The sequence below is a fragment of the Haplochromis burtoni genome, unplaced genomic scaffold, assembly GCF_018398535.1.
Source record: "Haplochromis burtoni strain Fernald_Lab_line unplaced genomic scaffold, NCSU_Asbu1 Contig_47, whole genome shotgun sequence".
Classification (NCBI taxonomy): Eukaryota; Metazoa; Chordata; class Actinopteri; order Cichliformes; family Cichlidae; genus Haplochromis; species Haplochromis burtoni.
In genome coordinates this window covers 893,828-908,898 of record NW_024582408.1, presented here as the reverse complement: position 1 = coordinate 908,898, position 15,071 = coordinate 893,828, and the positions used below count along the sequence as shown (strand labels likewise).

The window sequence follows — 15,071 nt, the reverse complement described above, 5'->3', positions numbered from 1 at the left end:
TCTAACATTAACTAAAGAGAAATGCTAAAGTAAGAAGAACAAGGCACCTGAATTTACAGTGAATCACATCTTTATTTGGTTGAATATTTCTTTTGAAAACCTCTTCTTCGCCCTGTTTTATCTGCTATCACACAATCTCACAAAAAAGGTTATTCCAGAGTTAGTTTGTGAGCAGTGCATACATTCGTGGCAATAAGGAGGAGAAATTCATGCATCAGGAACCGTCAGCGCTACAGCACACGTCTTCTGCCCTCTACCTCTCTTAACTGCTCATTCATTCTTCTATCCTCCTAATCAGCACAGTGCCAGTAGCCTAGCAGAGTAATTAGTGTGCTGGATGCAGGCCACCATTGCTCATGAATAAAGCTTTGTTTAAGTTTCTTTCTTGCTGGCGTCTATTCTTTTTCATTCTCTCATTACGTTGTTCTTGGTCATTCATTCTCTGGGAATTAGAAAGCCTGACTAAGGTTGTTGTACATGCAGTGCAATCATTGGTTGTTGGGAAGGAGTATATTGTGAGTACCATCAATCAGAAAGGATCCATATGGAAACAGTTGAACTTGTGTTACTTTGAAAACGCACACAACCACGCTCTGACTTAAGACCTGAATTAGATCAAGGTCTGATGCTCAAGAGGCCTCAAACCTGTTTAGCGTTAACTACATTTCATGGGGGGGTGGGGGGTGAGAGTGTATGAGCTTATACACTATAGTTGTCATTTGTCTCACCTGGAACAGTGTCAGGGCTTTTGACTGAGCTCCCCTCAGGAGGGCTGTCTCCCACTATGTTAGGGTCATGGGCGCTGGGTGCTGGGTGGTAGGCTGGTGGTCTGGGGCCCTGCTCGTGGAGCAACTTCTTTGGGACTACAAAGAGAAGGAAGTAAAGCAAGGAAGGGGTGTTTAGGGAAAAGAAAGACAGAACAGAGCATAATTAGACAATGCAGTATTGGAGTATTTGTAGGTAAAGGAGGTAAAGGGCAATGCAGTATTTGTAAAGCAATATACTGGATTATATTTTCAAAGCAACCAGTTTTTGATCAGAACTATCTTCTTCTCTACCCTCTAGTGCACACAGCTGTGCAGTCTGTCGTATTTGTTGCTGTTGTTGATAAGGATTAAGACTCACATCAACTGCTGATTCATTTCATTAGGAGTCAAACAAAGGTAAACATACTCAAGAGTATGCTGTCACTGACAGTGTCAGACAGCGTTGTGGCCATGATTCACACACTCTTCCAGACCATGCATGCAAGTTCCCAAAAGTTACGCTGCCCCCGCCATCACAACCCCCCAACCTAACAGTGTCCTGTTAGTCAAGGAAGTTTCACCCAGACACAAACCTACTGGGCTATACATTCCTGCCGGCTCACATGTGGTTTCGGAGGCCGAGCCGTGCTCCGGTCACCGTGTTTGTCCGCTTCGTCAGACTGGCTGACCGTTCACAGCTGAACAGATGACTTTCTGTCCAGCTGTTGGTCATTCTTGCATTTTCACTACTGTTTGCGAACAACGGCCACAAAGACAAATCTGCTGCTTTTCCCCCCCGGGAGATCATCAGTACTAATAGTAAAATTATGACATGAAAATTGGGGTAAAAATTCAGCATTTGTTTAAAGGACGACGATAAACACGCTGATCAAATTACCAGAGACGTATTTTGGCAGTGATCCAAGAGCCAATCAAAGCACAGGAAGGAGCAGAGCAGGCCACACTCCCCCGTTGCACTGGATGCTGCTTTCGGCTTGTGCACATTTTTCCAGTTGTAGGCAATGATGAAAAGATTGCATGATACAATTTGTGTAATTATACTGTGACATTTTGCCTTTATCAGATATTGGACAGTACTGTCTGATAAGAAATGCTGGTGGCCACAGTTACATGATCTTCGTACTAAACCTGTTCTTCCACAACAGGACAATTAAGCAGACAAAGAGCTCTCTTTGAAGAAGCAATAAATAAAGATGGAAGATATGGCTGCTTAAGTAAACCAGTATGATGCCTCTACTTTGCAGGATGCATTTATGGTGTTTAAGACCAAAATTAATATGCAAACCATTTTCTTAAGGTTGACTTGGTAGATTTTTGTGCCGTGCATCAAAGAAGAATGAGACAACACGGAAAAAATGTGAGTCTTAACACGGAAATGTGGTCAGAAACTTGTAAATAACTCATGAAAGAATAAAGTTACATGGAAACCAAGCACTCCATTGTTTTTCTTGTGACATTACCAATAAGTTTGATGTGTCACATGGCCCTCTTCCTATTTAAAAAACAAATGTTGTATCCAAGATGGCCGACTTCTAAATGGCCACCATGGTCACCACCCATCTTGATGAGTTTGCCCCCTCACATATACTAATGTGCTACAAACAGGACTTTAATATCACCAGCCATTCCCATGTTATTACGGTGTATCCATATAAATGGCCCACCCTGTACAATCAATACCATTTTAACTTCTGACAATTAAACAGAGAGAGCAATAAACATGAAAAAGACGTTTTTCTTACAGCAGTTTAAAGACTGCACTTAAAGTAGTTTCAACAGCTCTTGTTCCTGGAGGACTTGGATCTAACAGGTCTGACTTTAACCTCCTCAACATCAAGTAACAACCAGTAAATGATTTCTGATCTTTGTTTCAGTTTAAAGAAGACCATTAGCAATGTAGTTTCTCACCAGTTGTATAAACATACATGTATATTTGTATTTTTACATATTCTTGGGCAAAATACTGAAATCAGTGCTGCTCCTGATGTGTGAATGTTAGATAGAAAGCACTTGTATAAATTTGTGTGTGAATGATGAATGAAAAATGTTATTTAAAGCACTTTGAATGCTTGAGTAGAAAAGTGAAAATAAGATTTTCATATCTGTAAAAAACTTTATATAATTGTGTTATCTCGTGTGTGATCTGTCAACAGAAAAGATTTTTAAAAATCAGACTTAGAAGCCCAAACTAACCTGGTTTGGTTGGGTCAAACTGAGAGGATATAAAAAAAAATTGCAAAATTAAGAAGTGAGATTTGGCCTGGCAGGTTCCCTTGTTCCTTCTCATCAGTCAGACACACTAATCACAGGGCTTTACAACTCCCCCACTGCTATGTTGCCGTGGTGCCATGCCACGCCCTTATTATAGGCTTCTGATTGGTCCTAATTGGCTGCACATGTGGACCAGAGTCATAGCTGAAGAGGGGACAATGTGGCTTATACACACTGTGAAACATGCATTTTCCTCACTAACAAAAGACTATTTAATTGGATGCATTACCTGGCCAATGCACATGCACACACAGTCCATCAATCATCCAAAACAATAGTCTGCCAAGTTTTTCTGTACACTTTATTTGCTAACAAAAAACGGTACAGTATAGTATAGTATATTGACTGCTGCCTTTCTAAAAATAAGTGTCAAAAAGCTAAAACCCCTCAAAATAAGCGACCGCAAACCACGCTTAAGGAGCCAAGCATTTAAACTAAATCAGTAAAAGAGAGACAGAGGAGTGCAAGGGAGCGAAACCCAGCACATAAATCACACTCTCCAGCCTTCGTTATAATGACATGGTCACATAAATGTGGAGCAAATGAGTCGTCGAACTTCTTAATATAACTCTGCTACATGGGATCTGTCCCAGAACTGTACCTCTCAGAGCCCTGGATCGCCACAGGGAGCGAAGATACGAGGCGGGAAAGAGTGCCCTTAACAATGGGCTGTGTTTACACTGGCAGAGCCCAGCTTTGTTTTCACTGGGCTCTGCAGGCCAGAGAGTGTGTGCATGTCTGTATGTGTCTGTGTTTGTGAGCCATATGCTGACCATTGCAGAACACAGTTGGGACAAAGCCCTATAAGCCAGAAAGGATATAATGAAATATTAAACCATAGTAAATCTCAAAGACCTCGGCCAATAATTTGCACATACTTTTGCCTTTATGGGTTTAGAAGACTAGATGTTTGAGGTATTGTTTAAGGGCATCCTTGATGGTTGGTCAGCTTCAGCCGTTTAAAATTTGACCCCAAAAATGAGCGCAAGAAACTGTAAAATAGACATGGAGACACTGCATAGAGATGGGAGTCGTTTCCCGTGTCAGAAACTTCCAGAGTTTGTTTCAAATGAGATACTTATCATTTCAAAAATAGCTTGACTCTTTAATCTGTTGTATAATGGATAATAAACACGGTTAGATGGCAAAACACATAACAGATTGGGTAATACATTTTTCTTAAATGGACTCTTCAAAAGAACCAGTCGACTGACACAATGTGCACGCACACGTGTGCATGTGTGTAGGAAGTCTGAGCAAAAACGTCTGGTTTTCATCAGCACTCAGCCAGTGCCAACTTAATCTACGACATTAAAGTGCTGGTTAAGGCTCCACTTTCACTTGATACACAAATAAAGGCAGTGCCTCAAAAAACTCAATGTTTATGGACACTCAGATTCACAAAATGCTTTTAATGTTCTATTATGTCCTTTCAAGTCTCTGCTTCCCACACAGACAGGCATGTAGACAGACATCTGCATGCACATACTCATGAAGCCATCCACCAACCCGTACACATACACACACACAGTCATTTTTCACTTAGCTAATGGCATTCCTGCAAAATAACATGCAAGGTGAATAGGGCAGAAGCTGAAGGTGTTGAGATTGCATTCCACTTCTCCCTCCCTTTGCTCTTTCTCTCCAACCCACAGCGTAACACTCTAACACCATCCAGCTGACAGCAGCTTATTGAGCTTGGGTATCACTGTGTGTGTGTGTGTGTGTGTGTGTGAGTGTGTGTGTGTTTGTGTGTGTGTGTGTGTGTGTGTGTGTGCTGAATGAGAGAGAGAGAGAGCACATTTAATAGCAGTGTGGGAGGCTGCCAGTATTCAATATGCAGCATGATTTTGCGTTTTTCAGATAAGAATGGTATAAAACAACATAAGTGCATAAGTGTAATACAAAGCTGGGGTCTTACAGCCATGTTTGCACTACTTCGACCTCACACTGTGAAAATGTATGTTTTTTTTTTCTAAATATCCCCGTGCTTGCATGATTGAGAGCGCGTGTGTCGGTGAGCATGATTAACACACTCACTCTCGTCTTATTTATACAAAGTAGACCAGCTTTTGCACCAGTAATGTGAACTCTACCAAGGGACTGGTGGTCTACACCGAAGACCTTTCCTGGTTCTGCTTCCATTTTTATGTGAGTTTGAGGAATCCACATTTCTTATATTACTCAATTAGGTTCAGTAGCAGTGTACATGCATGTGTGTACAAAAATACTGCACAATGAGACTGTGGTATCCATAAAGGAGAATGCCAGTGGTTTTAGTTCATTAAATATAAATGGTATCAAATTTACACAACTTGACTGTTTTATGATGCATGCTGTAAGTCTTACATTTACTTTCTAGATCAGGATAGCTGTAAATTTACATTTTTATGCTACATTAGCTCAGACAAGCTAAAAGGTTAGTTTTCACAAAACAACCACTTTTTGCCTCCCACACCTGTAAAATACAGAACCTAAAGATGTTAAACTTTACTTTGTGCTCAAAATAATTCTTGAGTCTTTCTAAATGTCTTTCAAAGTTTTTCTTTGGACATTGGCTGCTTTTTCACTCATTTTCAATCTAGTCCTTCTATGTGACTTGGGTATTTTATTTGTTTGTAAGGCCACCTAACATGACCTATGAATCATTCAAGCATAAAAGGCACCTAACTCAAGAGATACACACTGGAGCCTCTGTCATGATTTGGGGCTGAATTTCAGCCAATGCTTTTGGGGATCTTGCCAAAACTCATTGAAAAGTGCTGTCAGATTTCCATCCAACATGCGGCATCATTTGGAAAGCATCTAAATGGCAATGACTCAATTTCTGAGCATGACAAACATCCTCAAACATATTGCTGTAAAAGCATACGTGCATAGGAAAACACACAGTCGAACACTATCAATCATGCTATATGGGATCATCTTTATAGAGAACGCGACAAAGGGCAGGCGACATCCAGAGAAGAGCTTTTATTGTCCCTCGGGAAGCTCGTTAGAATTTTTCCTCATGTACTTTATTTCCATGTATGCTTTCAGATGTTTCAATAAATTACTGCATGTATTTCCCCTTCTCCTAGAAAAACATAAAAAAACGAGATTAAGAATTTGAAAAAACTTTGAGAAAATTTGAGAATCAAACCTCACATCTTGGAGGGGTGGAGAAACCTTTTCTGCTTTATGTTTTGGCTCAGATGCTTAAATGAATAATGCAAAAAGTTGCGTCAAGTTATCTTGTCAGTGTGGATTGTTAAAGCTCGAAATAAACGAAGGCCATGTCCTGATGAAGCTTTTCTAATATGCAATAATGCAGGTATGCAGTCTGTGTAAGACCCATTATGAAGGTGATAGAGTCTAAAAGCATCCAGAGTCAGGATACTGTGGGTTAGGAATGCATTCCAGAATGGAGAGAGTGGAACAGCTCAAAACCCCAAACCCTGCGTAGAATTTTTCCCCACTTACTCTAATGGATAACACACAACCCTCTGCTGTGAGATACCCACAAATGCTAATGTATGCAAACACACATACACACAGACGCCCCGGCATGGGACCTCAACATGAACACTCTCACTTCACCACAACCATTGGTTAAACTTCCAAATCCCAGCCGTGTGGGATATTTAAACAGTCCACACACACAGTTGGCATCATCCACACAGATTCAGAGATAGAAATAGATGCTCTGTTGACAGCGCGGGGGTCATAACAATCAGTGAGAAAATCACTCAGCTGTGGAGCTATCCCCTCAGACCCCACACAGACACATGCTAGAGTTTATATCTTCACCCATGACCTCACTCCGAGTTTTAAGCATGCATAAAAAAGTAGGCACTGAACAGATCCACTCAGCCTGCATATAAACCAAAGACAGCCCAACTTGTGTTTCCTGCTATGTTAACATGACATATTTCTCCATTTATAACACCTATCCAGAGCACACTTTTAATGCTGGAAGTGTACTTAAATGACCATCTCTTCCACCCACTTTCTTTACATACCTAACACACTGCTACTCCCAAATCTTTATTGGCTGGATGTGGGAGAGTCGGGCCACACTAGAAATCAGCAAAAGCTCAGCATTATCTGATGTTCCACTGGGCAAACAAGGATGAGACCAGCGCTGAATCATCAAATCAAGCCACCCGCCTAAACGCACTCCTTCATGTCAGTGTTGTGAGGTAATGGGATACTGAGTTTTTAGTGTGCAGAGGGCTGATGAGACCAGCAAATGACGTAGTCCTTTTGCATACTGGACAGAGGGCGTGAGTTACTGAAACAAAGCAGAGAGGGAAAAAATAGTTGTGAAATAGCCGTGCCGTCTAAAATCCACACGTGACAGAAATAAAGGCAACAGCTTTCAACAAGCATGTTCCAACATATGTCAAGGATGATCTAAACAATGGTGCTATCTTTAGCTGCAAGCAACAACTGGCTGTGCAAGGCAGTTAATAAAATCAACACTTGGCAACATGAAGTCTACTGGGGACCTGCTACTTCAATGAAAGATAAACTGTGATGCTACTGTGAAAAATTATGATCATTTTTTTTTATCATTTTTTGTCATATACAAATGAATCAGTGTAAGTCTTTGTGTACTGTTTAGTCAACTTTATTAAAGGTTGGCAGTTACTAAGCATGTTGGCAGTCCACATTCTTTCATTCTCGCTCAGTCTCTTGCACGCCTGAACAAAAGACTTCGTTAAGCTTTAAATTAGCAGTGACAGACTGAGCTCTAAAGTGACAAAAAGACAAGTTAATGCCAATATCATTCATACTGACGTGAAATGCTCAATTAAATTACTTTAATTTTCCACTCCAGCTCCCTCCTTGCCATCTGTTCATGGAGGAATGATCTGTAAGCCTGCCTTAACAGAATATATGCCATCAGTACTAAGCCAACGTTTTTGTCAGTGATATAATAGGATCAACAACAAATGAGTGGATAATGACGATGAGCTCCTCTCTATTTAAGGGTACCCTCCATATAAGTCAGCTTTCTTCTGATTGGCTCCCCTTTGCAAACAAAAGGACCGGCGAGCAGGTGTGTGGAGCTGTCTGAAACAGAGCATTTAGAGCAACCTTAAGCCTGAGCTTTTGGATGACCTAATATAATAAAAATGTAACACTATAACTGATACAAGCCACTTTATTAGGTACACCTGCGCCTCAAAACAAATAGGCAATCAGTGAATTTTGGCATGTAGACAAGGTCAAGGCAACCTGCTGAAGTTCTAGCTGAGCATTAGAGTGTCGTAGCAACATGTTTTATGAGACTTTGAATGTGCCATTGTTGTTGGTGCCAGATGGGCTCATCTGATATACTACGATTTTCTCATACAGCCATCTCTAGGGTTTAAAGGGAATGGTCCAAAAAAGAGAAAATATCCAGTGAGCAGGTTTCCTCTGTGCAAAAATGCTTTGTTGACGCCCCAGGTCAGAGGAAAATGGCCAAACTGCTTCTATCTGATAGGAAAGCAACAGTAACTCAAACCACTCATCACAGCATTGCTGAACACACAACATGTGAAACCTTAAAGCAGATGAGCTACAGCAGCAGAAGACTATACCATGGGCCACTCTTGTCAGCTAAGACCAGGAAACTAAAGCTACAATTCATTTTTCCAGTCCAAAATTGGACCAAGAGTGGTAAAACTTTGCCTGAAGAGATGAGTCTGATTTCTGCACTGACATTTGGATGGTAGGGTCATGTAATTGGTGTAAATGACATGAAAGCATGAATCAGTCCTGCGCTCTATCAACAGATTCAGCCAGTTTTGGTGGTTCAATGATGTGGATGATATTTTCTTGGCACGCCCCTTAATAACAGTTGAGCATTGTTTGAATACTAGAGTGTACCCATCTTCTGTTGGATGCTTCAATAAAAAACATAATGCACCATATCACAAAGCTCAAATCAACAGACTTGTTTCCTGCACATGACAATGACTTCACTGTACTCAAACGGCTTCCAGAGTCACCAGATTTCAGTCCAAATCTGCAACAACTCTGTGATTCTATCAAATATCGACGAGCAATGCTTCTATCATCTTGTTGAATCTATGCCATGAAGTATGAAGTCAGTTTTGAAGGCAAAAGGTGTTCAAACCTGGTTCTAGCAAGATGTACCTAGTGAAGTGTCTGGTCAGTGTATATATGACACAATGCATAAGAGGTTAATTTTAAATTAAGGAATTTAAAAATCAGGAATAATAAAAGTGGATGAGATGCAAGTGTCGTACAGTAAAAGTTAGAAAGACACTGCTTCACACCAAAGACGAATTCTCAAAGATTGACTGAAGTCGGCACTGAATGAGTCTCATTGAACTCCATTAAACTAAGGAGCAAACAGAGAGCAGTGAGTACAAAGTTAGTATGGTTCTGTCATTAATGCTTTAAAGGTATGATCCAATTGTGTGCTGCTGTTAATCCAAACTGTGGTCACACTTTTTCTCAACAGAGTAATAGATTAATGCTTTTCTTGAGTATAAAATCAGTGCAAAGCCTCAGCTTCAGAGTAGCAGAACTGTACAATTTAGCAAGTTAACGTAACAATTGTGAGAAAAGACCATTAGGACCCTGTGACAGTATAACCTCACAGTCCAATGCAGTGTTTAAGACCTTTGTATAACACACAGTCTTTTCAGTAAACACTAGAATGGACTAAATTACATTACAGCCCGTTGTTCTAAACAATAGAATACACACTCATAATAACATAACACAAAAGTTTCAGCATCTGCGTTTCATTACATGCTCTGTGATTTGATTCTTCCCTCTTTATCATTCTGGTTAAACACTACCACCTGCCTCATATAGCACTTGTCTATCATATGTGCTCCTGTGCCCTGTCATTGTCAGGTAATTACACAAACCCAAAGTGAGAGTGAATCATAACTGACAGCTTTCAGACTAAGTAATAGCCTTCTGTATTCCAGAGACAAAAACCCAATGATAACTTAAGCACCATCGTGCTTAAATTGAGGTGTGGGAGTTGACTTGCTCTTGTGTATTTAAATACGTATTTTTTTTCTCCATGTGCTGACAGAGCGCTGGGCTATATTAGTGGTCAGGCCTGCACAGTGATAATAACAGTGAGGTCTGGGTCAGCCGTCATCGGTCTTATCATGACAAATACACACTGCACACACAAATGGATGAGACTACACACGGTTCGTTTAGTCTACTACCAAAACGCAGGGTGTGAGCTGGGTATTGTTTGAAATTTTTTTTAAGCAGTTCTCAAACATTACACTTTAGTTGACACAGAATTAGAAATGTTGCTATCATAAAATACTGTCTAGAACTGGCTACGGACACCTTTTTAAATAGGTACATGGGCGAATTTTGGTTAATACCAAAAAGTAGAGGCTCTATACCCCACCCATACACTTGCCAAATGTCTCCCACCTAAGGGGAGTTTTGACACTATTTTAATATGGACTATTATTAGAATCAGTTCCAAAAATAGATTTTAGGAGGCAACTTCTATCGCAGACTGCCCTCAACAGCTGCTTGTGATCAAGAGGAGGGAGGACAGACGAGATAGGAAAAGATGAGCAGAACTGCTAAAAACATTTCATTTATCTGCTTGTTTTTAGTTTTCTTGGCATTTTCACAGGGGAGCACATGCATTACTCCAATTGGAGTATTCAATCTCAAATTCAGTTGATGCAAACGTGTCCTATGAGGCCTCAAAGCTTTGGCATTCCATCCCCATTGCAGATGCTTTTTGAGTACAGTTGGTTATCTATTTGTGTTGCTGCCTGTATTTGTGTGTGTGTCTCCTGACTCGTTTTGCCTGTGTCAACCTAGATCATGGTCTTTAAAAGCAGATGCATATACATGGCCTCTGGGGTAAGAGAGAGCAGACAGACAGAGAACAAGAGGCCATCAGAGAGAGAGGAGTGACAGACACAGAGGCAGCCAGAGACACTTTTACAACAGTCTTTAAAATAAACACCTGCTGCCGTGGTTGAAGTGCCTGGCAGACGTTAGAGATCCAGCATGTAGCCAGCATGTGCTTAGATGATGAAAGGGAGCTCAATCCTTGTCTCTCTCGCTCTCTCTTAGACATACTCTTTATAAAGACAAACGCACACACAATTCAAATATGCATTCAGGCCTGTGGAGGAGGGTAAATGCACATAAAACTCTGTTGAGAAAGCAATCAAATTCTACAGCACAAATATGGATCTGAATAGTTTACACAGAGTAACAGAGGAAGGAGTTCCTGAAGGTTCTATCTGCCCAAATATCTAGGAGGCAATGTACACTGACCTTTGTAGTTGGCAAATTACTGAGTACATTCAAGCAAAGTACCCCTCTGTACTGTAGTGTACAGTCAAGCTAGCAAGCATCATTTATTTATATAGCATTTCACACAGGAGTCACAAAGTGCTTTACAGAAAAGCATTTACGAAAATACCAAAATGACAGAGAGAATTGAAGAGGACAGAAGATAAAAGACTACAAATGTAAAACAACACAGAAAAACTCTACAGGGCAAAAACTGCACAAGAAATGAAACAGAGTTCAGAGTAGTACAAGAATTAAAGCAAACTCGTACATTTAAAGACACTGCCAGAGTATACGCATACGTCTTATGGAAGGCTTTTGACAGTGAGTTGTGGAAGTCAATACAAGATGAAATAAATGCATAAACGAATCTCCAGCTCCACTATAGAGAATATGGATCTGAATTCACTAATATTTCTAAGACGTAATAAAATTAGGTTAAAAGAGCTGTTTTTACATGGGCGCTGAAGGGCAGGAACTGATTGAAAATACCCTTTAGATTAAGGTTATTTAATCTAACAGTTAGTAGATTAAATACTGACCAAATTAAATAAAGGAATAGTACAGAGGGTGTCTTTACTATTCCTGATTAAGAGAGGTACATTGTCTGGGCCAGCGTCAAGAAACTCTATTGCACTGAGCTGTATTTTTATTTCACTGATAGCCTTCAGGCAGCTCATTAGTCATATAAATAATTAACTTATTAACCACATGTGGTCTGAAGGACAAATAAAGCTGGACATCATGGTGAATAAGTGATATCTAATGTTAAAACTGTCTTCAATGTATCTGTCTTAAACGTAACAGATATAAAATGAACTACAGGGGTCCCAGAACCACACCCTGTGGGGCACCACAAATCACAAATTTGACATTAGAGTCCAATACAGGCAGAAATCCATGTGGCCTCTTAATTAGTGCTTGATGTTTAATAATAAAACAGAGAAATCACCTGCACCCAAGGGCACTGCAGGTCATTTAACACTCTCAGAAGTAGTTTAACTGCTCTGACTGAGAGCTGTGGTAGAAACTGTGTCTCTATAGTAAACAGTATATCCTTAACAGAACTTAGATTAAAAAGGGATTTAAAATATAGATATTACAGACAGTAGGATCTAGGTTTGGTTTCTTCAAAATGGGGTACATTGTAAGTCATCCAAAAGACAAATTAGTATTTTTAATAGCTACAGTAGAGCCAATAGTTGGCAAGACTCCTAACACACTGGGGGCTGGAGGATATCTTTATATTTTAAATCACAAACATCAGTTCTTGTAAGCTAATGTAGAAAGTCCAGAACAGTAAGCACAGGAGGTGAGCTAAGTTTCAATAAATTCTGGCACTGATGTTCACTGCTTTAATAAAAAAGAGAAGAAAGGGAAGTTATTACAATTATTATTTTATCAGTCATCTCCCCAATAGGGTCTGAGGTTTTTACTAAAAAAAGTTGTGGCAGTATTTGGGTGGAAATATATTAGTTATGAAACATCAATTTTCTCTTTATTTCAAAACGAGCTTTGTTATGACTTTAAAGTTACTAGCAAAAAGCAGTTGACCTAACTTACAGTACGAAATACTAGGACTGAAAACAATATTTCAGCTCCTTGTCAGAGATGAGAAGATCTGTGCATTTTAATTCACACTGTGTTATGAATCTTTCCTGTAACAAAACGTTGTAGAACCGCTAAAAAGAAGCTGTGGCTTATAGAGTTAGAAAATGCACTGTGACCAGTAAGACGTGTATCAACAAAACAGGGATTCTGCAGGGGGTGTGATGCTAACACAAGGGAGACACAAACATATCCTGACACATGGGTCAAAACCTAACACTAACTCATACACACACAATGAAGAACATCCTTTGAGCACACTGAGCTGTTGACCTTTAAGAACAGCAGAGACAGAAAAGCAAGAAGAGAAAAGAAACTGATCATTTCTTATACATTATGCTAATGAGTTAGCTTTGTAGGTAGGTGAGTCAAAAGAGTTATTTTGACTGGTTTCCTGTCTTTATACCACACTAGCATTCTCATCGCTCTGTAAGCATATTTAACCAGCAGATGTGAGAAGGATTTCAACTATCGCTTAAATGTAAGTAAGCATATGCTAATGAGTTTATCTGAATTCATTAAAGTGAGTAATAATGTTTTTTTTCTTTTTCTTAATTTTACAGCCTTGACAATTTTTAAGTAACATTTTATGATTTAGACATTTTAATGTAGACGTTTGTTAAATGTTCTTGTAGCGTTAGCTACCAGCAGTATGAGGAGCCAAAGTTTAGATTTAAAAGGATTCTTAGGCAGTAGAAGACCACCCACGAGCTCACCAGCCCTGACCTTTATAGGGCAACTGTCTTATTAACAGTGCCAGAGCAGAAATCATGTGATCAAAACACAGAACATGGCTGTCTATAAGAATTTTAAAGAGGCTCTGTCATTTTTTAATGCATTTTTATGTTTCTCTCAATGTATTTTTTTACTGTTGTATCTACATAATAGAACATTATTTCATTCATTTATCCATAACACATCCTAGTGCTTTTCTGTCTCCACCGCTTTACCAAATTGATCACCGGCTTCTTTACAGTCAATCAACTTCTTGACACTTCTGAATTGGTACTTCACTCTATTTTAACCCTCTCAGGCTCAAATTAAACTTTTTGTTGCTAATGCACAACCAAGTCCTGCAGTGGTACTTCTGAGTAAAAAAACTCATAAAATATGTATGTGGGGTAATCAGGTTGTTAGTTTTTAACTGTTGCAAATCGGCAACGCCTGCCTTGAGAGGGTTAATGTGTCAAGGACTATGACAACAGAGACCTGATGAGTGTTTCCCTCTATTAGCCCAGCTACGAAAATCTTGGATTATATAAAGGAGCATCCCACAGTCTGTCTGGTTTGGGGAAGGCTATAACTAGACCTACGGAGCCCTGAATCCAGTGCATCCACTGTGGCCTTGCCAAACACAACTTGGAGGTCTGGCTTGGCCTTAGCTGACGGACGTCTTTATGTGCGTCAATTAAAAACAAACACAGTAGGAGAGCGGAGCATCCAGCTTTTCAGTGCGGGCCTAAGGGTGGAAAATCCCCATCGGACAGGGTTAGACAGAGAAAAACCAGTGAAAAAGGGAAAGACATGCAACAAAAAGGGAAGGGTACTTTGAGCTGATGTACAAGATGTCCATTTGATACATTTTCACTTTCCCAGTTTTGCTGCCATAGAGAGTGAAGAAGAACAGAGTGGGGATTATCTCAGCTAATCCACACAGCTCTGTTACTGTTATAAGAGCCAAGATCCAAACACTGGCCAGATTAAGAAAACAGCCATTTTAGCCACAGCATATACCCGAATGACAGCTCAAAATGTGCATTTCTTTTCTGCACAGAGTGCTCAGTGTACTGATATTTTTATCTGAAGAACATCCTCACTTTTTAATGAAAACAAGCGTGAAAAGAGTAAAATAATGCATTACCACAATATATCAGCCACTGAGCATGCTCAATACGATTCAGTGACAGAAGTCAGAGGTTCCCACACACTTTTAGCGATGCTATTATATCACACTTGGATCACATGCAACCACATGGACCAGTTTGTACCAACATAAATGACTAGGTGTATGGCAGCCAATCATAATCCCTCCAATAGCACACGCGCGCGCACACACACGCCTAAAGAGTAGCAGAACCTAATCGGGCACTGGTGTCATGTTGCAGACAGGAAACAGATGGGCTGCTG

At 40.0% G+C, this 15,071-nt stretch overlaps 1 protein-coding gene across 3 annotated transcripts in view; it reads right to left on the bottom strand.

The window, feature by feature from the left end:
• LOC102303210 (protein eva-1 homolog A) overlaps positions 1-15,071 on the bottom strand; it is a 72,200-nt gene that overhangs the window by 5,880 nt on the left and 51,249 nt on the right. For 2 of the 3 annotated variants that reach the window (XM_005921610.3, XM_005921613.2), the window contains one exon: positions 729-863. In XM_005921610.3, coding sequence (XP_005921672.1) covers positions 729-863 — 135 coding nt within the window. Of the gene's footprint in view, positions 1-728; positions 864-2,960; positions 8,431-15,071 lie in introns of those variants that run through there. The other variant, XM_005921612.2, reaches the window with a different exon arrangement.